Source organism: Phaseolus vulgaris, chromosome 11, assembly GCF_051622355.1.
Source record: "Phaseolus vulgaris cultivar YP4 chromosome 11, ASM5162235v1, whole genome shotgun sequence".
NCBI lineage: Eukaryota > Viridiplantae > Streptophyta > Magnoliopsida > Fabales > Fabaceae > Phaseolus > Phaseolus vulgaris.
Genome location: NC_143508.1, coordinates 791,766 through 819,318, shown reverse-complemented (window position 1 = coordinate 819,318; position 27,553 = coordinate 791,766). Strand labels below are relative to the sequence as shown.

General features: G+C 31.3%; 2 protein-coding genes across 3 annotated transcripts; one reads left to right on the top strand and one right to left on the bottom strand.

Moving 5' to 3' along the window:
* Positions 1-604: 604 nt before the first annotated feature.
* On the bottom strand, positions 605-4,875 carry LOC137828477 (S-adenosyl-L-methionine-dependent methyltransferases superfamily protein). 2 transcript variants are annotated; one of them, XM_068635084.2, is made up of 8 exons: positions 4,500-4,875; positions 3,073-3,186; positions 2,908-2,976; positions 2,793-2,812; positions 2,654-2,706; positions 2,523-2,553; positions 2,053-2,134; positions 605-1,031 (listed from the first exon to the last, which is right to left on the bottom strand). In XM_068635084.2, the coding sequence occupies exons 1-8, from the start codon at positions 4,681-4,683 to the stop codon at positions 826-828; spliced, it is 759 nt and encodes a 252-aa protein (XP_068491185.2). In that variant the 5' UTR covers positions 4,684-4,875; the 3' UTR covers positions 605-825. The 2 variants fall into 2 exon arrangements, with proteins under 2 accessions (XP_068491185.2, XP_068491193.1); XM_068635092.2 differs by having other exon boundaries at positions 605-1,068; positions 4,500-4,831.
* A 9,695-nt stretch (positions 4,876-14,570) lies between these two features.
* Positions 14,571-25,555, top strand: LOC137825322 (transducin family protein / WD-40 repeat family protein). The gene is made up of 22 exons (XM_068630996.2): positions 14,571-15,225; positions 16,365-16,419; positions 16,537-16,659; positions 16,800-16,896; positions 16,986-17,022; positions 17,123-17,228; positions 17,311-17,368; positions 18,529-18,626; positions 18,763-18,882; positions 19,806-19,848; positions 20,083-20,204; positions 20,288-20,415; positions 20,522-21,077; positions 21,193-21,285; positions 21,910-22,095; positions 22,184-22,397; positions 23,069-23,166; positions 23,252-23,431; positions 24,007-24,129; positions 24,216-24,480; positions 24,636-24,874; positions 24,954-25,555. The coding sequence occupies exons 1-22, from the start codon at positions 14,909-14,911 to the stop codon at positions 25,047-25,049; spliced, it is 3,354 nt and encodes a 1,117-aa protein (XP_068487097.2). The 5' UTR covers positions 14,571-14,908; the 3' UTR covers positions 25,050-25,555.
* Positions 25,556-27,553: the final 1,998 nt, after the last annotated feature.

Here is a 27,553-nt window from a genome sequence, read left to right as displayed (position 1 = left end):
AAATGACTATTTTATCCTTAGAAAATGTGAAATCTGCAAGGTATTTCCAGTCCATAAATACCTTTCAGATTTAAAAAATACATTTTAAATTATAGAATAAAAATATATTTTCACTGACCAAATTTTGTAATAATATTTTCTTTAATTTACACAAATTATAGAATTCAAAAAATATGGATTATATAATTATTAAACACGAAGACACAAATACTGATACACGAAAATACATGTTATTTCTAAAATATAAAACATAAAAACACGAATTTATATATTATATAATTATTAATTAACAATAAAGATTTATGTATATAAATATATTTTACATTTTTTAATAAAAAAATGTTTTTCATAGTTCAAAATGATTTTTATTCTTTATTTTTATAATCATAATAAAAATTTATGTGTTATGCGAATATCAACGTCCAATCTACAAATATGGTATGAGTGTAGGTGTCCTATACCTATATCCAAAGACTCATCCACTATCCCTCATACTAACTCATCATAACACACATGCACATTCTTTCCGAAACCATTTTGCTACCACAAATCCTCAATCTTCCATGGAACATATGACAGTAGAATTCAAGCTACGCCATGTAGCTAGTTACAACATACAATCCATTCATCTTGACAAAATCCCAGGCAAAACAATCCATTAATCAGTCAATTTGTCTGATTTCTTCACAGATTTGAAATAATATCAATCATCTCTACAAGCTAACTTGATTACTCTAATTTATGAGAATAAAATGCTGTTACAAACAACAAACACATGGATGGTGGTAACTTATCCAAGTGGAACATCATAAAAGTATGTCAGCACTATAAAACATCAGCTGTCAATCGGTATGCAGGTATAGTGTCTATCTCTGTGTCATTTATCTTTTTACAAACATATATATAGTGAGAATCTGGATCTTCCAAAACGAAATCTGTTGGAAGCAATCCCTTTTCTGAAAGAGGGATGGGCTCCAAGAATGATTTTCTCGATGGTGTACTACTTTCGGGCTTTTGAAATCCAGGTCTTGCTGCAAGGGATTAGAGACCATATGCATGAGAAGAACACTGAATTACAGATCCACCACAACAACTTCAGCAAGTTATAATTCTTACTGTTTCTATTAGATGATAAAAAGATCTCATATAATATTTTAGAGTTATAACTACCTTTGTAGTTGTATCTGTTCTATCAGTTGCTACATGTTCTATCAGTTGTTACCTGTTCTATCAGTTGTTATCTGTTCTATCAGTTGTTATCTGTTATCTGTTCTATCAGTTGCATCTTGTATCTGTTCTATCAGTTGTATCTTGTATCTGTTCTATCAGTTGTAACTGATAAAACGGTTACAACTGATAAAACAGATGATGTTGTTAAATTCATGAGTATAACTTTTCACAGAAGAATTAACATAATCTTAGGTAAGAAATGAACTTCTGTAACAATTTGATTGTGTTATTTATGAATAATTTAATTTTCAAACTACATTCGGCAACTGGATAAAACATTGCTTAAATCATAACATACCATCGATTTCGTTTATTCTTTCCATGTTCAATACTATTAATAATCCATAAACTGCTCTTATACTAATGATGTTTTGTTAAATGTCATTCCTACTAACAGAGTAGTGAAATCGTAATTAGTTTATTGGTAAAGATGCCTACAAGCATAGTATTAACTCTATTAGATGATAAAAATGATCTCATTTAATATTTTAAATTTTATCAACGGTTATAATTGATAAAATCTAAAATACTATATGAAATCATTTTTTTCATCTAATAAGCTCTCCCCCTCCAGCATTCAAGATTTGACATAACACAAGACAAAGATCCTCAATCTCGCTAAAATATTGAAGTTTCACATAGCTTTGCTCATTATGCAGATAAGAACAATAAAGAAATCTTCTTCTAATCCTCTTTTGGCCTACATTATCCAATGTGAAGAACAAAATTAAGAATAAAAGAACAATTAATCCACATTTAGTGGTGAAGAAAACTTTTTTTTTTCTATCTCAAGAAAAGATGAAAAGGAATAAACAAACTTACGGATATTATACAACGTAATTTTCCAATTGAACACGGGTCTGGTTAGATGAGGCATCCTTACTGTTGGATCGCCATATGTGATCTGAAACAAAGTGACCATTCAAAAATTAGTTATACTCTCCAAAATTGCAAAAATTATAATACCACACTGATAAACTAATATTTTAGTCTATATAATAAAAACAGAGGATAAATTATTTTTATATATATAAAATTTATAATAAATATTTTTTAATATATTACTATATTATCATTTAAGTTCATAATAATAATTATTGAACAACAAGTTTTATATTATATTACAGTAAATAATTCACAGTATGATACCTGATTCTTTTTAACTATTGAAAATTTGTTTAAAAAATTGAAATTCAATTCAAGAGGATAAGTAAAACTCTTAATTAGCTCCTGAAAACACTTTCATGATAGACAGGCTGCTATTATAATTTATAAATATAAGATAAAATTACCAAAATATAAGTTCCTCCAGGTTTTAGAAGTCTGCAAAGAAGAAAAAAGGCATAATCAGTGAGAATTTTGAGTATAAAAAGCTTCTGTGTTCAAATCTCAAGAAATTTATTCTCATTAAAGTCTATACAACCTACACACTTCTGCAAGCATCTGAGAAGCACTAATTGGAGCATCAGAACCACACTGAAGTACAAATAAGCAAATTCGAGGATTAGGAAATGAAGAGAAAATATGTGTAAAATTCAAGAACTATCAGTGAAGCAACATACCATCAATGAATCGAGAGTTCCTAGATCAACCATCAACAAAGTAGCATCAGCATATGAATTACAAAACGATTTCATTAATTTTGACAAAATTTGCATTTAATTTAGTTATGGATACCTTTATCAATAACTCCATCAAAAGATTCATCTGGAAAAAGGCTCATATCCCTGACATCCATCTGCAGGTCTATTGAGATTCATGGAGGAAGCGTACGTAAGGAGTTTAGGGCTTAAAAAGTAACATACTATACAAATAAACAAAACAATGTTATCAATTAGATACATTTTAGCTGGGGGATGCACTCATATTTTCTTCTCATCATCTCAATCGCAACCGATGAAATATCAATATTTGTGATGTGCTCATAACCATCTTTCACCATATCCTCGGACATAACTGCAAAATATGACAGTATCCTTTTCCTTGTAAGTTTCTCCAAAAAAATCTGAATCCAATAGTTCACACATGATAAATTTCATTCAAGTAAGATGGCAAATGACAAGATACCCAGATAAGCCTATGAATAGCTCAAATTCAATTAATCAATAACTTGTTTCTAGCAATGTTTAAAGATATGTCCCAAAATTACTATAGCAACAAGTGAATAGCATGATAGCCATTGTTTTGGATTTCTTTTAAAGTTTGCATCTTTTTTTTATGGGCACATAGTGGTTTTTTTACCTGCAATAAAGAATAAATAAATACGAGTGTGTGGTTAACCCTTATACAGAAAAACAAACCTTGATCTCCCAAAAAAAACCTCCAACTAACAACTCAAAAGCTCCTAACAAACCTTAGAAACCACCTACAAAGCTACCCAACAAGGCAGTCATAGTTTACATCATGTCTAATATATGCATATAAATTTTTAAAAAAGACAAAATATTCAAAGTTAATGACTTTCATAATTAACAATAAAATGCCATGTGTGTCTTCAACAAAATATAAGTAAAATACTACAAAAAAAATCAGATACAAATTTCCCAGAATCATCTTCAAAATTCAACTAGTCAAATTTGTCATTTTTAACTACTATTATAGCTTTAGATTTCCTTTTTTAAAATTGAAATCCCAAAAATAGTCCCTCCAAATCCCCAAAATAAAAGCCTCGGAGGAGGACTTTTCGGAACAAATACATAAACGAGTAACAGAGAATAAGAATGAAAACTGAATCTACCACCGCTATGCTCATTGCTTTAGCACACTTGCCTAAACTACTTTGTAACTCCCACACTGTAAAAACTCTTTTTTCAGGGAAGTTATTTTCTTCCATAAATATCTTAAACAAAGCACCAAGCAGTGACTCTTGTTACACAAGAGCAACACATTAACAGCATGCAAAGTAGCTTAATCCATCAACTATACAAATTATCTCCAACCTAAGCCATTTCATGGTTACTAACAAACAAGATTCATCCTCCACAAGCTAATTGCTAAGGAAATCCCTACTTCTCCTCTTCTCCATCAGATTTAAACTTCATGAGTTAAAAACAAAAATGTAATCCAGCATTTGTTCTCCATTCAGAGAAGCGGGAAATAAATTTTTAATTGAGAAAACAAGATCCAGAGATTGCAATTCTCAAAAGAGAAAAACCCTAAAGTAAAAGTAGAGTTGGTGGAGTTACAGCAGAGAAGGAAAGAGGAATTGAAACGGAATGATGGTGATGGTGCGAGAGCAAAGCGAAGAAAGAGAAAGGGGAAAGCGTTACCAGCATTGCCGCAACCAACCATGAGAATCCTGGAAGAAAAAGGGATGAAATTGCGCACGAAAGGTCTGAGAGCAGAATAACGCTGGTACCAATCGAAGGAACCACCCTCTTGGATGTAGCGCGCGTCCCAATACAGAGCGTCGCCGTAGTTGTAGGTGTTGCAGCTCGACACATCCCTAAACATCTTCCTATCTTATCTTACTACACTCAAACAGTGAGTGAGTGAGTGACTGAATGAATGACGGAGAAATCGGTTACGGTGGTTGGTTGGTGCGTGAGACTCTGTGGTGGGAGTGGAACACGGCGGCGACAAAACCAGATTTTCTTTCTTTTCTTTTTTTTTTATTTTTAAACTATATATATATATATATATATATATATATATATATATAAATTATAATTAAGAAAGTGTGAACTTTCAGTTCTTCCCCTTTTGTGTGTGGGCCTTTGATTGTGGGCCTTCTCTTCTGGTGTAGGTACAGATCCTTATCCAGCATTCATTCCTTCACGATTCACTGGACAGACACATGTAAGAAATTGACTATTTTGTCCTTAATATTCTGAATATCATATTCGAAAACCTATGAGTTTCAAACACTTCTCTTACCTGACGTATCCGTATCAGGCACATATATCCGTGTCGGACACATGCATCGATACTCGTAGGATACTTATTAGTGAAGTGTTCAATTCAAAAAAATATTTGTTGGGTTTTTAAAAATTATAGTACGGTTCTAACACAATTTTAAAATGTATAAATACAATAATTTTTTAAAAATTTAAATTTATTGTATAAATTTTTATTATGATTATAAAAATAAGAGGCAAATTTTTTTGAACCCGTCATGAAAAATATATTCATACTCCCAAAAGAATCTCAAACATACTTTTCCACATAAATATTTATTTTCAATTTATATAATTCAAAATTATATAATATATAGATTACTGTTTTCATATCCTACATTTTAGAAATTTTAGAGATTATACGTATTTTCATATCTACATTTTAAAAATTATACGTATTTTGTATCTTTATCTGTGCTCATATCCGTATTTGTTACATAATTCGGAACACATGATACATTTTTGGATCTACTTACAAGTAAGTGATTCACAGTCTATAATCTTCTCAAGACATTAAACGAAAATTAAATTTTCGGAAGCCGAGATTAAAAGACCATTTTTCACTCTTCAAATACAAATATTCAAAATTTATACTAAATATTTATATTTATATCCATAAGTACTTTCCAAACATCAATATCTAAAAACACCTTTACACCATTATCAATACAACCACCACCTCCACTCAAAACATCTCGATCATAATTGATCTGGTGGAGATAGAATTAGTCTTCACTTCACTCACGTACCAGTTGTAAAAAAGTTATTAAAAAGATTTGCAACTGCGAGAATCTGAAAGTGGTTCCTAGCAAGATTAAGATTCCAATGGAGACAAAATCAGAAAGACGGATTATAATGCTACAGAAAAGGGGATTTTTTTTTTAAAGCTACGGTTTATTATTTATGTTTTCAAATGTTTATTTTGAAAATTTTGTTTTATAAATTATAGAAAGCTTCTTAGTCTGAGATTTTTATAGAATAGGTAATTCTTTTAGATTTTTATAGAATGGTTAAATCAAAAATAAGTTTTGCAAAGAGTAAACTGTTCATTTTTAAACAATTATGAGATGCACTCAAAAATTACGAAATATGGAGTGCAGATAGGAAAAACCATTTTGTTTACTAGTGTTGTGGGCATCATGCATATTATTGGGCCTCTTTATCTTTTGTTTGTCAATTTCTTCCGGCACCCCTCCATTATGCAAAAATACTGAAATTACCGCTTTACAAGTGTTTCCATAATATTGGTTTCAAAAGCAAAGGGTATTTTTGGAATAGAAAATATGGAAGACAATAAAATCATTTTGGAACACATTTTTTTTTTAATTTTCAGATTGATAAATCCGAAATTCATAAAAAGTGTTATGGAAAAGATTTTCCAGAATTATTTCGAAAGAATAATCTGGAAGTCATTTTTTAAAGGAGGCAAAACAGTCTTCTCAAAAAATGATGGGGTGCAGGAAGAAGGTGCCTTTGTGTTTCTATGTATTACCTTATTAATAAAAGAAAGACTAAGAAGTAAAATACCCATTATATAGGATTTTCTTAGGGATTGCAATGTGGGTTGACTCATCCCGCATAGGCCCGTCTTATGTTTGATTCATAAAATGCATATCGGGTTGGCCCGTTCCGCGTAATGAAAGCGAGTTGATTTCTCTGTCTCGCCCCGCATAAGGGTCAGTCCGCGGGTCTGTAGGCCAGCCCGTGTACAGTCTTTTTTTTTTTAGAATTTCAATAAAAAATGTTTGTTACTTTTTGCATTGTTACTGAAAAGTTGAGGCACGTTAGTACAATCCTCAATCATTGCTACATATTATTTTTCAGTATCATCTTCCTAAATTTCAAACTCACAAAGAGACATGTTAGTACATTCCTCATCCACTCCAATCCAATTTGCAAATTAAGATCATTTTGAAAAATATAGAATAAACATATAATCTAAAAATGTATTACATATCAGAAATAATAATAGTAATAATATTTAATAATCAATAAGTGAGAGGAATGTATGTAGATTAATAAAGTTAAATGTTTAGTTGTTTAGTTAAATGCCTTAGCACCTAGCCTGTCCCAGAGGATCACGATCAGTTAGTGTCTTTATTTGTAATTTCAGTATAATAAGTTTCCTTTAGCATAATAGGGGAGGTGTACTTATCACTTTAGCTTGTTTTTGACCTATTTATATAAGAAGTGGCCTAGGGTGTGCCATTGACCTTAGTCAATGCTTAAGGCCGTCCCATTTTTAGGTTTCCAATTTTACCCTTACTTTTTGTTTTCCAAGGCACCATCTCCTATAAATAGGATGTCTTACTCCTTGTATTCCTAATGTTTAGAAGAAGGAAAACTCTGCACAAATTGTGTGATGATTGTTTTGCTATAGCAATAGATTTTATCTTGAGTGGGTTTGAGAGCTCTCAAGTGGCGGCCCTCATCTTGGAGGAAACCATACTCCAAAGTGGTGTGTCCCTTCTCAATTCACACCATAAGTTTTCTTCTTCTATCTTTTTCCTTCGTTTTCATTACGTTACTTTATTCTTGTGTTCCTATACTTGTTATAATTCGATTTTCCTTTGAGTTCTTGTGATGTTCTTCCATTTAGCATTCGACCATGGCCATCTTAATGGTTTTCTTTCATTTCTTTATTACCTTATCTTGATTTTCCTCTTTGACTTTCAAAATGTACCTTCGCACTTACTTAACCAACCACTTGGACCAAGCAGTGAAAGAAAGAGAAAAAAAATATGGTTCACAATATCATATTAGAGAGTTAAGATATGATCAAAACAAAAGTCAATGTAGTTAAAAACGCGAGTAAACTCGCAAAAACGCATGATGCAATGATTTTGACGCAAAAAACAAGTTGACTCGATCGGTGGATCAGCGCCGAAGTGGAGCGCACCACGTCGCCGCGGCGGAGCTCGCTGCATCTGCTTCGGAGGACATCTCAGAGCCGCCTAGTATTGTAGCGCAACAAAATGTTTGACCTAAAGTAAACCCTAAAATGTTTTAACCTGGTGCGGTCCAATGAGTGAAGAGTAACAAATAAGAAACTCTAAAAAATAAAAAACTCTAAAAAATAAAAAACCCTAAAAAAATAAAAAATAAAACCATAGAGAGCAAAGTAAAGCACTGCACCGCAAAATTTCATTGTTGTCGATTGTGACTGCACACTACTCTCGTGTTCTCCTTTTCTCTTCTCTCTCATTCTCCATCTCGATCCCCCGATACTATTTTTTTCTTCTCCAAGACAGTGGTTTATATTATACTTCAATTAATATGAAAGATTTCCTTTAATACTTTATTTGTGTTAGATATTTGTGAACTTAGTTGCTTTTTTAAGAACAATTTAGGATTTATGAAACTTATTTTCAGTTGTGTTATATATTGAATATTATTTTTCATATATTAGTGACTCTTACAATTCGAGTTACGAATCTTGAGTTACGATCTTTTAGCTTCTTCTCGATCCTCGTACGAGTTACTACTACATTGACACAAAAGTATTATTATTGTGTATATTTGAAAGCTACACAAACACTTTATATACAGAAGAGGAAAGGTAGAGCTTGAGAAAGATAACACCTAACTAAAAAAAAGTAAAAATAGAATAACTATTAAACATTATGACAATGTGCGCCGGTAATGTGTAATGCATGCGAGATAATTTCTCTGGCATGTCCTACATCCCGGTCGGTGCGCGAGCCTACAGACTAGCTCGCGTACAATTGTTTTTTTTTTTTTAAATTCATAAAAATGTTTGTTACTTTTTGTTACTGGAAAATTAAATGTAAAAAAATTCAATTAAAATATTTGTTACTTTATACATTTTTACTTGATAATTGAGTCATGTTAGTACATTCCTCATCCATTACGCATAACTAACTTTGAAATTTGAGATATTGTTTAACTGTGTCAATTATAATTGGATTATGTTTTGATAAGCAAGGATAGTCCAAGATGTTATGTAAATAAAAATTAGTGGTTCAACAAATATGATTTAAATAAATAGTCATTGTACAAAGTAAAATTTTATCTTATTTACACAATAAACAACAAAAAGAAAAGAAATGTCGGTTTAACTAGTTCAATCATATTTAAAAGAGTATATTGTCTAAGATATTGTGTAAAAACAAAATTAATGGTTCAACAAATATGATTACGGTAGAAAATAAATAATCATCATACAAAATAAAATTTTATCTTACTTACCCAATAAACAACAAAAATAAATGAAATGTAGATTTAACTAGTTCAATCCAATTTAACAGAGTATATCGATTATATTCGTTACAAATTGTTTTACATGTCTACTAAGTAATTTTAAAAATTCTTAGTAAGTAACAACTCCTATATTTTCTCTAGCATGAACCTTAATGTTCTCTATCCTAACTTTTAGTGGAATCTTGTATAATTTGAGGCCAGAAAATGCTATAGGTCAGCAACTAATGACAGTATCGTAACCAAATATCCTATTGGAACTAGGAAATACACAACATAAAATGTCCTTTTTGGCCCATATGTTTTTCATTGCTTCAATGTCACCCTTTTCCCGTGCTTCACAAAACAGTTTGTTTGCTTTTAATATCTCACTATCTTTATTAAGTTGTTGTAAAGAATCGTTAATTATTATTGAGAGAAGCACACTTGTCTATTACTAAGTCGTGTAAATTTGTGTGGAGGAGGAAACACCAAAAAAACTAAAGCCGTTTGTTTGCTTTTAATATTTCTATCTCACTATCTTTATTAAGTTGTTGTTAAGAATTGCTAATTATTAGTGAGAGAAGTACATTTATCTATTACTAAGTCGTGTAAATTTGTGTGGAGGAAGAAACCCAAAAAAATTGCAATTAAGAATACTAAGGTACTATAAGCAGTTTGGGTAAAAAAGATTTTGCAACTAACTTTGAAATTTGAGATATTGTTTAAATAATCATCGTACAAAATAAAATTTTATCTTACTTACACAATAAACAACAGAAATAAATGAAATGTCGGTTTAACTAGTTCAATCCAATTTAAACTTGATCTTTCTTGCCCATATGTTTTTTCATGGCTTCAATGTCACCCAGTGCTTCACAAAACAGTTTGTTTGCTTTTAATATTTCTATCTCACTACCTTTATTAATAAAGTTGTTGTAAAATTATTAATTAGTGGTTCAACAAATATGATTTAAATAAATAATCATCGTACAAAATAAAATTTTATCTTATTTACATAATAAACAACAAAAAGAAATGAAAAGTCGGTTTAACTTGTTCAATCGTATATTGTCCAAGATGTTATCTAAATAAAAGTTAATGGTTCAAGAGATATGATTCTTGGACAAAATAAATAATAATCATCCTACAAAATAAAATTTTATCTTACTTACATAATAAACAACAAAAATAAATGAAATGTCGGTTTAACTAGTTGAATCCAATTTAACACAATATATGGATTATATTCGTTACAAATTGTTTTACATGTCTATTAATATTAAAAAAAAATAATTGTAGGTAACAACTCCTATATTTCCTCTAGAATGAACCTTAATGTTTTCTATCCTAATTTTTCGTAAAATCTTGTATAATTTGAGGCCAAAAAATGTTATAGGTCATCGTAACCAAATATTCCATGGGAATCAGGAAATACACAACATATAGTGTCCTTTTTGGTCCATATGTTTTCCATTGCTTCAATGTCACCCTTATCAAGTGCTTCACAAAACAATTTGTTTGCTTTTAATATTTTTATCTCACTATCTTTATTAAGTTGTTGTAAAGAATCGCTAATTATTATCCGAGGTTTGACTCTTTACTTTCATGTTCCTATATAGAAACGAAAGGCATTTTTAGACATGTCAAATCCCAATATGAATAATGAAGTTTAAAACGAAGTTATTTACTAAATTTTCCCATTTTCAAGAGTTGTAAAATGGACCTTGGTCTCCTCTTCCAAAACTTCTGCACGAAACTAACTTGTTTGGGGTTCGAGCCAGCTTGTTATTCATGAATTACATATTTTATTTTGTTTGATTTTCTTCTTACCCAATGGACCACACTATTTTTTCTCTTCTCTCCCCTAGTTCTTCCAAAAACAACTTATCTTGTGCTATCATTGCTTATCGAAACAAAATAAATCATATTGAATGATTGACAATAAAATAATTGTGGAGTACGAACACTTATGTTTTAAATAGAACTGAACTTACCGAACCATCATTATTTATTGTGGATAAGATCATATTTTAGTTTGTACGATGATCGTTTAGTTTGTACAATATCATTCATTTAGTCTGTACGGTGACCATATTGGTTGAACCATAATTAATTTTAATTAATTTACACAGTTGAACAACTAAAGAATGAAATATTTAACTTTATTAATCTATATATCTAGCTACATCTCTCACTTATTGATTATTAAATATTATTATTATTTTTTTCGGTTTGGAATGGATGATGAATGTACTATCATATTTATGTGGGTTTGAAATTGAGGAAAAAAAATATGTAACCGTGTATGAGAGATGTATTAATTTTTCAGCAGTAATGCAAAAAGTAGTAAATATTTTGATTGATTTTTTTTATATTCAATATCTCCAGTAGCAAAAAGTAGCAAATATTTTTATTAAATTTATATAAAAAAATGTGTTATTATGCGGGACGGAATAGAAAAATCAACCCAGATCTTCCTTTTAATGAATTTTTGTCATCCCTAAATCTTCCTTTTAATGAATTTGTGTTGTTGACTTCTTCCAACACCGATATTTTACTATTATTTATTTTAGTAAATGATTTTTTTTTAAAATCCTACACATTTTATCTTTACTTTAGCCTTTATTCTTTATTCTATGGTTTCTTCAATCACTCATGCCACCTCTCTCAACAACTTTTGCACTCTGACGCACCTGACAATTTTCTTAGTTCTTCTTAGATTATCAAAGATAAGTATTTGCATTTTTTTAATGTTTGGTTGCAAAAGGTATGTTTGGTGATATTTGATTGCTATTTTTATTCATTATGGATTACTTAAATAAGGATAAAATGTAAATAAATTGAAATCAGTGGATTTTTTTAAAATATATATTAGATTATTATGTAATCCAAAATATAATTAAAAAATTGAATAATTCATAATTCATTTAATAATTAAAAAATAATTTTTGAATTGATAGTTTCTAACTCAACAATAACTTTCAGATTGGATAATCTATAATTCATTTAATAACTTAAAAATAACTTTTGAATTGGATAATGTATAAGTTATTTATAACTAAAAAATAACTTTTGAATTAGATCATAAGTCAGAATTAGATAATTTATAAGTAATTTTATAACTCAATTTAAATTATCTTATGCAGATATTTCGAAGTCTATGTTCTAAATATTTTTCTCAATCTCATACTATATTAGATCTCACCCAGGGCTCAAAACTCCTCTAATAAAAAGTTATTGAATGATTACTTTTAACTTAATAGACATTTTAATTATTATTTATATTTAAAAACACATTTATCTAAATTTTGCACATTTAACTGTTACATTAAAATTAAAACACATATATTTTTTTGGCAGTATAAAATCATTACTAAATATTAACGCAGTTCAAAGTGTAACAGAAATATACAATCAAAACAATTCATAACGTTTGACAAAATTAAAGAAAAAATGCAATACATTTATTATATATAATAATTCATATTTATTGTCAATATGTAGTTTATGACTTTCAATCAAGCTTTTCTAAAATGTATCTTTTAATCTATGAAGCTTAAATTTTATATTATATTTGATAAATTTAAATATGGATTTATTTTAATTATTTTTTCGTTATATTTATGTAATTGAGGTATTTTTAATATTGATTTTTAGTTTCGTGAGAAAAAATAATGATATATAATAATTAATTGTATTTGTCATTCTAATTGAAACCTTTTCTTTATATAGAAAGTTTTCTGTTTAATTATTTTAGCTTATAAATCTTGTCTATTTTTTTTATTCAGCAAAACAAATTTATGTAGTTATGACTCAGTCTCAAACTTTTTTAAATTTTATCTTTTGAAAAGATTTTAAATATTTGATATTTTTTTTGTTAATACTTAATTTTATTTATTTAATGTCATATATACTGATATTTAAAAATCTTCTTTAATTTATTTTAATGATTTTACTTGGCCATTACATGAAATAAAATAATAGCACTGTAATCTTATAAATTAAACTTCGAATAAAGTTTAATACTAAAAAAATACATTCTTCAAGGTTATCACAAATAAAACAGTTTATAACACATCCCTTCACATCTTTAAACCATGTCTTTAAAGTAAGACAATAAAATAAATAATAATTTTAAAAACTATAATATTGTAATTTAGATTTGTAGTCTAATTTAATTTCTTAAAATTTATTTAAAAAAATAATTATATAAGTTTTATATTAATTATCTCAAACATATCTTTAATTTATGAATTTATAAATTAAAGGTGACATAATTTGAATTTCTCAAATGAACTCAATTTTATTTATAAAGACAAAGATGTTTCATAAATTAATTATCAAAATAGTGAATTTTTCAAAAAAGTTATAGAAATAGATAAATTGTGATGCATACTTTAAATATATATCATGTTGATAGTGTAATCAAATCTCAATTTTAGCTTTGGATGACTTACCAATTTTAATAGTTTTTTTAAAGTTTTCTAAATTTTAATAATGAATAAGGGAAATTGTACTCTCTTTGTAAAAGAATTATAATAGATTTTTATAATCTAACTTTTAAGTCCAAATGAAATGATTAATTTTGTTTACACAATCTTTTATTCAGTGGTGTAATTAGTTTAAAATTATTTAAATCTCTTTACCAAATAAATAATTTAAATGGATTTTAAAATTTTAAAATAAAACTAAACACTTTTTCAAGTTTTTATTTTATCTTTAATTTGAAAGTAAATTTATAAGAAAAGAAAAACTCAGACAGACATAACCTACGTAATAGAAGCATATACAAATCATTTAACAAAAGAAAGACACATATACAATTTATTCAAAAAAATTAAAAAGAAAAAAAAATCAAAATTTATATAATTTAAATAATAAAATTCTATTGAATATATAAATAACTCATTTTCTTTACACTACTTAACTTTAGGGTAATAGTGAAGGATATTTAATATACCATATTAAATTTTAGTTAATATATAAAAAAACATAAAATGAGTTTTTTTAATTTAACCAAGATAAATTTAATTAAGATTGAGGAGAAGGGAAGGGAGTAGAAGTAATTATAAGATGAGAGTGGATTAGAGGATTTCAATCTCACGTAGTTTCATCACAGTGGCTAAAATGCACCATAAATTGCTTCACAAATACGACACGTGTCAATCCCTAATTGGTGATGCCACAGATTCTTGTTGTACGTGGTAAGAAATAATAATCCAGTGCGGCGTGTTCTCGTACACCATTCCAAGACCTGGTATAAACGGTTGTAAGTTAGAGACAAGAGCACCCTTAGAAAGCCCAAAGTGTGTCACACAGGTAGTGTATCTATAAACTTGAAACAACGAGTTTTGACAACGCAAAATAAAATTTGTAGAAAAAACGGTGAGAGAGGAAAAAAGGAGGAACAAGCACAACGGAGAGAGAAAGAGAGAGTGGTTCTTCTCACTCTCGCATTCCGTAGATCAGATCCAAACATTCACAATTCCTAGATCTATTACCGCTCTCCACCCGCACTCTGAAATTTCTGATTCGTGATTTCAATTTCGTGTTTTCACTGCAATTAGGTTTTCGGAGATCGAATGGCGTGCATAAAAGGGGTGAATCGATCGGCGTCGGTAGCGCTGGCGCCCGACGCGCCGTACCTGGCTGCCGGGACCATGGCTGGCGCCGTTGATCTGTCCTTTAGCTCCTCCGCAAATCTTGAGATATTCAAGCTTGATTTTCAGTCTGACGATTCGGAACTGCCACTCGTCGCCGAGTGCCCGAGCACCGACCGCTTCAACCGTCTAACGTGGGGAAAGAACGGTTCCGGCTCCGAAGAATTCGCTCTTGGCCTCGTTGCTGGCGGATTGGTGGATGGTCACATTGACATCTGGAATCCTCTCACTCTGATCCGGTAATTGAACCTTTCTGTCACATGTTGCTTTTGTTTTGATATTGGGCGTGATATCTGTTTGTGGACATTGAAGTTTCTAGGGTTAGGTGGCCTCCTATCACTGGCTGAGTAGTTTTTTAATGCGTGAATTGGAGTAACAATTCAACACCAGTGATTAGGGGATGGAACACTGGAGTTTTTTCATTGGATAATACAATTTTGATGCAATTAAAATTAATATTCAATTTCGAATTGCTGTTTTCTCATTATGAATGATAATTTTCATTTTTATTATTATAATTATCACTTTTTGGTATAGTACAGCTACCATTTTCATTTGGTGCTTAAAGATTATTGAGTTCAAATAGTAATTTATGAATGCATCATATCGCTGTTCTGTACTATTTGCATCCCCTTTTGTCTTCTACTTAATGAAGAAAGAAAAAAGATTCCTTCCGGAAGATCATAGCGAACAAGCAGGGAGGTAAGGTATCCTCCTAAAGCATCAAAGAAAAAGATGCATTAGGTGGAAAGAGCTCTCCAAACCTTTTGTTAGAGATAATTTAAGTGCTTATAATGCTGCTCATTATATTTTGGAAGTGTTAGAATTGTAGAGTTTTGTGTTTCTGTTCCTTCACTCTCCTGGCGAGTGGGTGTAGTGGTTTCTCTGTGGAAGAATAGGACGTGAAGGTTTCCCAAAAATATATTAATTCTGACGACCAATTAATTCCTGAATTTTACATCCTTTGTGCAGAATTATTCAAGTATTTTCATGTAAATGCAATGTTGACGTGTTTCCCTCAATTTTAAGGCATCTTTGCCTTTCAAAATTTTCAAGCTGAGCAATTATAGATGGATGCCTTGTCTGTCGATGCAAGTAAATATTGATCTTATATTGGCAATCACTTAGATCGTGCTATGCTAGCTCAAAATCAAGTTCTCTTCAAATTATAACACTATTGAGTGGTTGTCACGAAAATAGAGAAAGGCAATAATTTATGTTGAAGTAGACAAACTGTGCATCACTGATAACATATTTTGTAATTTTGAATATTTTGATTCATTGCTTAATTCATTCAAGTTATGATTTTGGTTTCATCTACTATTTTTACTCTGTTCATCCAATGAGTTTATTTATTTATTCTGTCAACTTTTCTCAGCTCGGAGTCAAATCAAAGTCCTCGTGTTGGACACCTTGACAGGCATAAAGGACCAGTAAGTTCTGCTTTGCTTTTATAAGCCAACCTGATAAGTTTTAATTGTTCATTGTTCTTGACTATGTTTATAGTTTGCTTAATTTAAAATCATATACTGGATAATTTTATGTTTCAGGTTCGTGGTCTTGAGTTTAATGTCATTGCACCAAATCTTCTTGCATCTGGGGCTGAGGATGGTGAAATTTGCATATGGGATTTGACCAATACTTCCGAACCTAATATTTTTCCATCACTAAAGGTTCGAGATTATTCCCTTGAGAGTGTGCATGTTACATACATTTGCCCCTGCTCTGACGGATTAAATGGTTGTAATCTTCAGATATTTGTCTTTTTAATTTAATAAATTTCACACATTTAGTGTATATGATAATGGTGCAGAGTACTGGCTCTGCTTCCCAGGGAGAAATTTCATTCTTATCTTGGAACAGTAAAGTCCAGCACATATTGGCATCTACTTCATATAATGGGACCACAGGTGATGCATGAATTTGATCTACTCTTTATATTCTGTTCTTAGTTTATGTTTGGTGGAATACTATATATATTTTGGTTTTATTTTTCTAGTGGTCTGGGACCTGAAGAAGCAAAAGCCAGTGATAAGGTAACCCGGTTGCTCATCTTTTGCCTTTCGTTTAGGAAGAAGTTTGGTATTCATTACATCCAAAATAATATAACCTTATGTATCATCTGTGAACTGGCAGCTTTGCAGATTCTGTTAGAAGGAGGTGTTCTGTTTTGCAGTGGAATCCTGATGTTGCCACACAACTTGTCGTTGCATCAGATGAAGATGGCTCTCCTGCTTTGAGGGTACAGTATACTTACTGCAGATTATATGTCTTTTTATTTCAAGGGTTGTATTCATTGACCTTATATGAGCATGTTGATCCAGCTTTGGGATATGAGGAATATAATTTCACCAATAAAGGAGTTTGTGGGACACACTAGAGGTAATGGCACCTGTTAATTTGTGTATATGCTTTTCTTAATTCCCTTCCTCACTGATCTTTTAGTTAAAAGAAAAAAACATGTAAAGCAAGTGAGCAAGTACTGTTAACTGTGAATCAGGCCAGGGTAGATAATTGAACTTTTAGCTCGATCTTCTTCTTCTTCTCTTATTTATATAAATTTGTGTGTATTATACATAGAGAGGAGGAAGGGTGGCGTAGTGCTAGGAAGCTTTGATATGGCTGGAGATATGGATACCATATGGGCAGAACTTTGACATAATGGCAATTTTTAGAAACTTTGGGACATGACTTGTCTCGGTTATGGTACAATCTATGGAACTAGTATTAGTATCAGTTGAAAAGCACAAAAGCTTAAATTGAAAGAGAATTAATATTTTTTTCCATGAGTGATTAAAATACTATTGTTTATTTAATTATATAGTATTTCCACTTTTATTTGTCTGAAAGTAAAAATTCAGAAAAATCAAAGTGGAAAAATTCCAAGATATAAGCTGGTGTATGCTTGAAATTTCATGCTGGTAATGTTAGGCATGAATATGATGCCTATTTGGAAGTGCCCTTGCTTCCTATTTTGCCTTTTTTATTCCTTGTTTGGAAACACTGCAAGGACACTTCACTAATACGCTTGGACTGGTATCCAATCATGTACATTTGTATGGTTGATTTTCTTCTATTATATAGTGAATAGTATAGAGCCAATGTTGCCAAATATGCCTGGCAATTTACCTAAAAACGTATAATAAAGTCTATACTTATTAAATCCCTCCAAAAACTAGATGGTAGCCCGGTTTTACTTTCATTTTGGCAATTGAGCTAACAACCTGGTAGGCATCTTGTATGGGTTAGTGATACATTTTTTTTTACTTATATTTTTTGATATCTATACTGTGCTCTTCTTTTATTAAAACTGTGTTTTCTGGCTCTTGCTTTTGAACCCAATCTAATGTATTGTAAGATTGTCAATAATTCCTGTTGAATTTTTTAGCAGATGGATGTGAGGTTGTGATTTGTCATTTATAGGCTTTCTACAAAATCTTAATTTTTATTAGTCCATGTAGTTTTATTATGAAGTTAAAGTCTCATTCACTGTTTTCTTAGTTTATCTGATTTGGTTTTGTTGACCAAATATCCCATGTTAGGTGTGATTGCAATGTCGTGGTGTCCCAATGATAGCTCTTATTTGCTTACCTGTGGTAAAGATAGCCGAACTATATGCTGGGACATGATTTCTGGAGAGGTAGTGTTTGACATTTTTTTACCCATCTCATATTTTGTTTGATGAACTTCAGAGCTTCTTTATTTCATCGATCTTTACATTTATAGAACTTTTGCTCAGTGGTGACGGTTTTTCTTTTTTGGGTGTGGTGGTACAGATAGCCTATGAATTGCCAGCTGGGACCAACTGGAATTTTGATGTGCATTGGTATCCCAAGATACCTGGAATAATATCAGCATCTTCCTTTGATGGAAAAATTGGCATATATAATATTAAGGTACAAATGATTTTGGTGGTTTATTTTTGTTTTGGTGAATCTTCACTTGATTTTGTTTAGCAAGTATATGTGGAAGTCTGCTTTAAAGTAGAAAGAATTCATTTGTGGGGTAGGTAAATTGGACAGATATAACAAAGTGACATGGATAAGGAAATCATAGATTAGTTATGCCTAAATTTTATTCACAATATTTATATTGGTCATAAATACAGTATATCATAGTTATTGTTCCAGCATGAAGGAGTGGTGTAAATTGTATGATGAATTAATATTTTACTATATCACATGTAAATGCAAATTTTTATATGGTTTATGAATTAATATTTTACTCTACAAATACAAAGTTTACAAAATTTGATATAATATAATATAACCATATTCACAATGTTCTTCATTATTCATCTTGTTTTTCTACATAACTTACTGTCTTTTTTCATTATGTTCATCTCATTCTTTATCAAATAAAATATGTTGTAACTCATAATAAGTATGTTTTGTTGACTTCATAAACATGACACTGGTTGTCAATTATAGAATGCATTGTGGAAAACGCTTTTTTTTTTCTCATGTAGCTTTTCCCCATGATCTTATTTTCATTAAATCATTCTTCAAGCAGGTGAGCATTTTCCTATAATCAACTTTTGACATTGAATTGGACCTTTTGTAAAACCTGTTTTGCTTTATAGACTTGGCTTAATTGGTTATTCATAACCATTTTGCATGGAATTAGACTTATATTTAATTTTTCCTTTTTAAGTCAAATTAGACAAGAAGGTAAAGGATAAAACTGCTAGCAAATTTAAATTTGTTTTGCCAATTTCTAATTTCCTTTTGGTATAGGAATAATTTGCATTCCAGATTCTCTTACTGTAGATCTTTGTATTGACCATATTATTTATGGTAATATTTGTAATTGTGTGCAGGGTTGCCGTCAAAGTGGTGCTGGGGAAAATGATTTTGGTGCAGGTGACACATTTTTTCTTTACTTGTATGGAATAATTCAAGCTAGCTATTATAATTTTTCATATATCAACTGTATGTGACATACTCAAAACTATATGCTGCTTTTCTTCATAAGCATATTGTGGGTGTATCTGTGTTCGTTTTGTGTTGTGGAGGGTTGGGCTAGACTTTATATTCCTGTGATCACCTTGGTATCAACTTTTTTGAATCTTTTCCTGAAATTTCCTTTCTGTGCAGTACCATTGAGAGCACCAAAATGGTACAAGCGTCCTGCCGGTGTGTCTTTTGGTTTTGGAGGCAAACTAGTGTCATTTCATCCCAGGGCATCATCGACAGGTTCTCCTGCTGGTGCTTCTGAGGTAAGGTTTTGGTGCTAAAATCACATTTGTTTGGAAATTTTTTAAAACTTTTAGGTGAATTCATTTTACATCTGATTTTCTAGGTTTATGTGCATAATTTGGTCACTGAAAATGGTCTAGTGAGTCGGTCTTCTGAATTTGAAGCTGCCATACAGAATGGTGAAAGGTCTTTGTTGAGGGTTTTATGTGATAAAAAATCACAGGAATCAGAGTGAGTTCTATTTACTAAGTGCAATATTATCTCATGATCTTTCTTTTTGATGTCTAACCTTACTCTTGACCTTTTGAACAATGCTGATAAGTTTTTGATGTTATAGATCTGAGGAGGAAAGAGAAACATGGGGCTTTTTAAAAGTTATGTTTGAAGATGATGGGACTGCACGGACAAAACTCCTCTCACATCTTGGTTTCAATGTACCTAGTGAAGCAAAAGACACAATTAATGATGAACTTTCCCAAGAAGTAAATGCACTTGGACTGGAGGACACAACTGTTGACAATACTGGACATGTGGCTACTAATGAAACCAGTAATTTCTCTACTGATAACGGAGAGGATTTCTTTAACAATCTTCCCAGTCCTAAAGCCGATACTCCTTTATCTTCGTCTGTTGGCAACTTTGATATTGCTGAAAATGCCAATGGTTCTGAGAAAATTCAAGATGATGCAGAAATGGAGGAGAGCAGTGACCCTTCATTTGATGACAGTGTTCAGCATGCTTTAGTTGTTGGGGACTACAAGGGGGCAGTTTTGCAATGTATTTCTGCAAATAAGTGGGCAGATGCATTAGTCATTGCACATGTTGGGAATGCTTCCTTGTGGGAAAGTACTCGTGATCAATACCTTAAAATGGTCCGATCACCATACTTGAAGGTAGCTAATGATAACATCATATAAACTGTCAGCATCAAACAAATTCTATTCAATACCTAGCTGATATTTTGGTTTTTATTGATCTTGTGTGTTTGTGGGTCATTACCATTTTCAGATTGTATCAGCAATGGTGAGCAATGATCTACTGAGCTTAGTGAACACTAGGCCCCTGAAATTCTGGAAAGAAACCCTTGCTCTTCTTTGTAGTGTAAGTCTCATCGGTCCTTGCTGCCAGTCAAATTTGTTGGTTAGAGTTTGAAGTGCTGAAATCATTTTAATGTGAGGAATTCTAGCATACCCTCATTTCTATTGATTGGAAACTGCAAATTTTAGCTAGTCCTACTTCTTGATAAGCAGAGAGAATAGAGACTCATTAAATGTTTGAGATTTTCAATTTACAGCAAATAATAGTGTTAGAAAGAGATTGTTTGAGATAGTTACTAACATTCATCTCTTTTAGTATTCCTGTCATTTTAACTTAATAAACGAATTTGGAGTTACCTAATGAAGTTTTACCAGCATTTCACACTCATTTGCTCTTCTTTCTCAATGTACCCTGGTTTCCTTTAATAGTTTATTGTTTCTTGTTAACATTTTGCTATCTTTAGAATTGCTGAATTTTGAAAGCCTGCATCAATTCCCCTTCTGGCTTCATCTTAAACTATAATGTCTTTGTATTGTTGCTACTAGCAGTCATATTATGAGTGGATCAAGTTGAGACCAAAATTTCTCTTGTAGTACAAATTAGAAAAACTCCATATTAGCCATTAATTTTTATGATTGAGTTACTATGTATTTCACTCATATTATTCATGTTATCAAATATTAACAGTTTGCTCAGAGAGATGAATGGACCATGCTTTGTGACACACTTGCTTCAAAGCTAATGGGGGCTGGCAATACATTAGCTGCAACCCTGTGTTATATATGTGCTGGGAATATTGATAAAACAGTTGAAATTTGGTCAAGGTGCCTGTCTAATGAGTACGAGGGGAAATCTTATGTTGACCTTCTTCAGGTAAGGTCAATACTTTTGTTGTCACTGTTGCAAAATTCCCACTTAACATTATTACAACTTGTGAATTGACAAAATTATATATTGTTAGGATTTAATGGAAAAGACTATTGTTCTTGCCTTGGCAACTGGGCAGAAGCGGTTTAGTGCTTCTCTGTGCAAGCTTGTTGAGAAATATGCTGAAATTTTAGCTAGTCAAGGGCTATTGACTACAGCGATGGAGTATTTAAAACTTTTGGGTTCTGAAGAACTGTCGCCTGAACTTACGATTTTAAAAGATCGAATTGCACTTTCTACAGAACCTGGTAAAAAAATTCTTGGACACAAAGAGATGCTGATTGTTAGCAAGTGACATTTTGCATGCAAATTTGGCTTGATGAATTCTTTCTTTTTTACTAGAACAGTGATATCGTTATAGTTTTGTTATGAATAAACTTATCATAGAATAGTTCTATGTTTTGCTAATATAGTATGATGTGATTTTATACTTCCAACCAAATTTACCGTGTGCTTTTGGGGGAACAAGTGGGGTGATATTGCTAGCAACTGAAAGAAGAGTTCGTGATAAAAAAATATTTCCTGTTTTAGGAAGACTTGATCCGTCATGTGGTTACTTATCTGCCACTCTCTGAACTTTCTTAGTGAACAATGGAGTGTTTAATTGTTTATAAATTCAATGGTTTTACCAAAAGTTTCTTTTTTATAAATGTCATTTCTATCATTATTCTACTTAAAAAAAGGCCTCTGTCAAATCACTTTCGTCATGTAGTAGAGCTGCATTTCAGTTAAGTTAATGTTCATCAAAGGTGGAACACCATAATTGTTTTGTTATCAATCAAGGGTTCTTGATTGAAGAGACCTATGAACAAAATTCAGCTTCTTGTGTTTCTATTTTTTTCTAATTTTGAAGCTTTCTCTGTACTTGTCTTTTCTTCACCTTTTTTTGTTTCCTTTTCAAATGGTTATTTGGTTGCAGAGAAAGAGTTCAAAACCGCTGCTTTTGAAAATACTCAAGCACATGGTGGGTCCTATTACGGTGCTGATAATTCCAACTATAATAGAAATTATTATCAGGTGATTATTTAACTTTGTTCTTTGGCTTTTGGTGCTTAAAGTACTGTTTTTCTATGATTTGAAATTATGCCAAATGGTCATTTAGGAGTCAGTATCCACTCAAGTGCAGCATGGTGTTTCTGGAATTCAATATCCTGAAAGCTATCAACAGCCATTTGATCCTAGATATGGAAGAGGTTATGGTGCTCCTACTCCACCCCAGCAACCTCAACAGCCTAATTTGTTTGTTCCACCGCAGACTGCTCAAGTTGCACAAACTCCCCAGGTATGCTATCATATCATGTTACATCTTAAGAAAGAGCTGTTGTAGTGTTTGTGGATAATGTTTATAGAATAAAGCTACTTGATTTTTAATCCAAATATATGCATAATCTATAGTTTTTTTGGGGGGAGTAAATATTTTCTTCAAGTCTCTTTTAAAGACTGCATTTCACTTTTAAATTAGTTGAGCCAAACATGCACTTAGTGTGAGTTTTGACTTCAAATAGTTGATTTTGGAGACATGGCAGAAAAGTTGTTTTAGAATGTAATTTCAAATTCAAGCAGTGGCAACTAGTTCTTTGAGATACCAGAAGAATGTTTGAAATGTAAACCTCTGCTATGACACATAGTCGATAATATTTGATTTGGAACGTTCTTATTTAGTTTTATTATCATTAGATGGTGCAATGAGGGAAATTCATGCTCCGTCACTCTTGTGTAATCTTGAATCTTGGTTTAGCGTGTTTTAGTAGCAAATTCTAATATAAGATTTAATGTTATATTCCTGCCAAATTTCAAGTAGTTAGTTAATTATACTTTTTCCGTTGTTGCTTTCTTAAATCTAAATATTTCTTGTAGTTGAATTTCTCAAATACTGCTGTTGCACCACCTCCTTTGAGAACTTTTGATCCTCAAACTCCTCCCGTGCTTAGAAATGTGGAACAATATCAGCAGCCCACATTGGGTTCTCAGTTGTATAATGTCAGTCAACCTTTTTAATTTCAATTTTGATATTATCAAGTGCTTGAAGCTACTTGTGGATTAAACAGATACTTTCTCTATTTCAGACAGCCACCAATCCACCTTACCAGCCTACACCCTCTGCTACATCACAAGTGGGCTTAGGTCATGGCCACAACCTGTCACAAGTTGCGGCCCCTACCCCAAATCAAATGGGATTCATGCCAGTCTCCAGTTCTGGTGGTGTCCAAAGACCTGGAGCGGGATCAATACAACCACCCAGTCCCCCTCAAGTGCAACCTGTGCAACCAGCTGCTGCACCACCAGCTCCACCTCCTACTCTACAGACTGCTGATACTTCAAAAGTACCTGGTAATATTTTTCTGTGGTATCCGGGAATTTTACATTGACTAAATTAAACCTGAACTTTCCTGTGTTTATTTTACAATTGTGTCACCAAACATCTCAAATTCTACTTTTTCACTCATCATCTTTGTTGCATTATTTGCTTGGTTTGACTATGTCAGGGCATCAAATGCCTATTGTCACAACATTGACAAGACTCTTCAACGAGACATCAGATGCCCTGGGAGGTTCCCGTGCAAACCCAGCAAAGAAGCGGGAGATAGAAGACAACTCAAAGAGACTTGGTGGGTTGTTTGCCAAGTTGAATAGTGGAGATATATCCAAAAATGCTTCTGATAAGCTCCTTCAGCTTTGTCAGTCATTAGACAATGGTGATTTCGGTTCTGCCCTACAAATTCAGGTATCAATTGCATTTCGCAAGTGTAAATTATTGTATTTGGCTCCTTTTACATTCTGTAGCTCTTTTACTTGTGTTGCAGGTTCTTCTTACTACTACCGAGTGGGATGAATGCCAGTCCTGGTTAGGTTCACTGAAGCGGATGATCAAGACAAGGCAGAGCGTGAGACTAAGTTAAACAAGTTACAGATTTCATTTTGCTGATTTTGGAAAATTTTCGTGTGATTAGCGTCTTGCAGCAGTGATTGCTGATCCTCTCATCCATGTACACAGACTACTGCCATCACTAGATTTCAGGTGCAGGGTTTTGATTCTATATGCTTCTACAATTTCTTGCTGTGTCTGCAGCTTTCACATCGACTGTTATTAAAAAGCTGTTACTGAAGATAGTTTTCAGGAAATGATCAGAAAATTTAGTCAGATTGTTTTTCAATCGATATTTGTAATATGGAGAACAGTGTTTTGTCTGTTTGTTTGACCTAAACTTCCAGATGGTTTTTTCCTCTGACCCTTCTGGTACCGTGTTGACGCTCCAAGCTTCAGTTTTAGATCCATGTTTTCTCTTTTTCTTTTTCTTTTTAAAGAAATATTTTGTATCACTCTAGCCATATAAGTATTGATTTGATCGTCAAACAGGTGAATAATGTAGCATCATGTTTATTTAATCATCCATCATTTAATTTATCCTATTGTCATTCAGTCCCACTGCTTTCTACTCGTTTTCCAATGCTGCATCGTATGTAGAGAAAATTTATTTTATTTATTATTATTTATCAACATTAAAATTATTTTATTATAATTAAAAGAGTAAAAGAATTTATCAGTATATTCATAAACAATTATTAAAAAATATTTATTACTATTTCCTTATGGTTAATAATATGTTTGTGTTTACATGCCCATGTGGAAAGTTTTTTTCTTATTTCTTTCTTCTTTTTTTTTTCATACGTTTTGTGATTCAAACCACTGTCTATTTCTCAATTCTTCATGTATCTATCCTCTCAGTCTTCCCATTCTCTTGATCAGACAGAATATTTGTACCATATTTTTATGTATATTTTTGGGTAAATTTGTTTTCAAAGTCCTTTGCCACAATTGATTTGCAATTATTATTTTTTTGAATGTGTAAGGCTCACAAGAATTAGTCATTTTTTGTGTTGAATAATTTTCTATCCAAATTATTGGGTGTTAGCTGTAAGGCTCACCAGAATTAGTCATTGAAATAATTGTGTGGTTGGAGGAAGAATGAGTCTGAAAATGTTTCGTTGGATAGGAAAACGAAGTCTTCCAAAATATGGCGGCAAAGAAAAAATGAGTAAATAATGTTAAATTGTTAAGTTATTCTTACAAATAATTAATAATTTATTCTATAATTCTCGTTCTTTGTCTCTTTAGTGCTTTATGATAAATATCTTTATTCTTGGGCTTTCTACTTATGTGTTCTTTTCAATTTGGTTTGCTTTGTATCTTTTATGTTCTTTTGTACTTAAATGTATTATTGTCTCTCTGACAACCTTCATGCTCTGTTTGCATTCGGGTTGTTCACTGGACGAATTTGTTTACATCTGTTGATGAGCAAAGAAAAGCGAGTGTGGATTAGAGAGGATGACTTGTTCTTGTGTCCTCGCTCACATGAAGGGAAAGGAGAAAGAATGAATTGTCTTATTGTTTTTCAATGTTCATTATAACTGTGCATGGTCAACTTTGGAGTGTGAAGATTGCTTGTTCGTTAAGATGTGTAAGGTCAGTGGTGGTGCAAGGTGATATTGAGCTTGAAGCTGATGTTTTCATGTTTATGGAAAAGGGGATAATCGGTTACTCATGTGCATAATCAATTATACTTAAGAAATCTACCACATAATTGATTATGTGCATAATTTTTAAAACATAATAATCGATTATCCATTCTTATGATAATTGATTATGCATGATTGTTTTGTTTGGTCATTTTCTTGATAGTCGTGGTGTGGTGATGTTGGTGTTGCCGTGCTAGTTAGTGATTCTCTTTATATTTTATATGTAATATATGTTGTGTTTTTTTTATGATATTAGAAAATATATAATTATTTGATATTAATAATTATTTTATTCTAATTAATGAATATATAATTAATTTAAAAAGTTAGTATTTTAATTTTGTTTTGATTTAAGTGTGTTTTCTATGCTATAAAATTGTAATTATATATTTTTCCAAAATTCCACAACTAAATAATACAGGTTAAATATATTAACTTAATTATTATTATCATTACTGTTAATATTATTATATATGTTATAATGGATTATTTAATATAATATAATAAACATTAAATATGAATAGATTTATGTAATACAAATATTTAATAATATTATAAACAAAAAAAATATAGTTATTTAAATAGAATATCAACTAACCGTGAAAACTACACTCCTTTAACTAGAAATGATAAGGAACATTTTTTTTTTTTTTTGTTGAGTTTGATATCCGTCTTTATCTTTATGCACAAATTATTACTTCTCACTTTGTACACTTGTCATAAAAAATAAGTCATCATCAAGGCTCATTTAATTCAGTCTAGTGAATTTTGATTTTTTCTTGTGAAATTCGCTTAAACAAATAATATTTTGTTTGAGCGAGATGTAACTTAACCTACATCAAATTAGGTTAAATAGAAGGTGTGAGGCAAAAACCCTAGTAACACC

Excerpts from the sequence above, each read along its gene's own strand:
- LOC137828477 (XM_068635084.2), bottom strand. The coding sequence starts at position 4,683 with ATGTTTAGGGATGTGTCGAGCTGCAACACCTACAACTACGGCGACGCT. Across the intron at positions 2,977-3,072 it reads GTGCATCCCCCAGCTAAAAT|ACCTGCAGATGGATGTCAGG; the intron begins GTATCTAATTGA and ends GAATCTCAATAG. Across the intron at positions 2,135-2,522 it reads CTGGAGGAACTTATATTTTG|ATCACATATGGCGATCCAAC; the intron begins GTAATTTTATCT and ends ACTTTGTTTCAG.
- LOC137825322 (XM_068630996.2), top strand. The coding sequence starts at position 14,909 with ATGGCGTGCATAAAAGGGGTGAATCGATCGGCGTCGGTAGCGCTGGCG. Across the intron at positions 15,226-16,364 it reads AATCCTCTCACTCTGATCCG|CTCGGAGTCAAATCAAAGTC; the intron begins GTAATTGAACCT and ends AACTTTTCTCAG. Across the intron at positions 23,167-23,251 it reads ATAATAGAAATTATTATCAG|GAGTCAGTATCCACTCAAGT; the intron begins GTGATTATTTAA and ends ATGGTCATTTAG.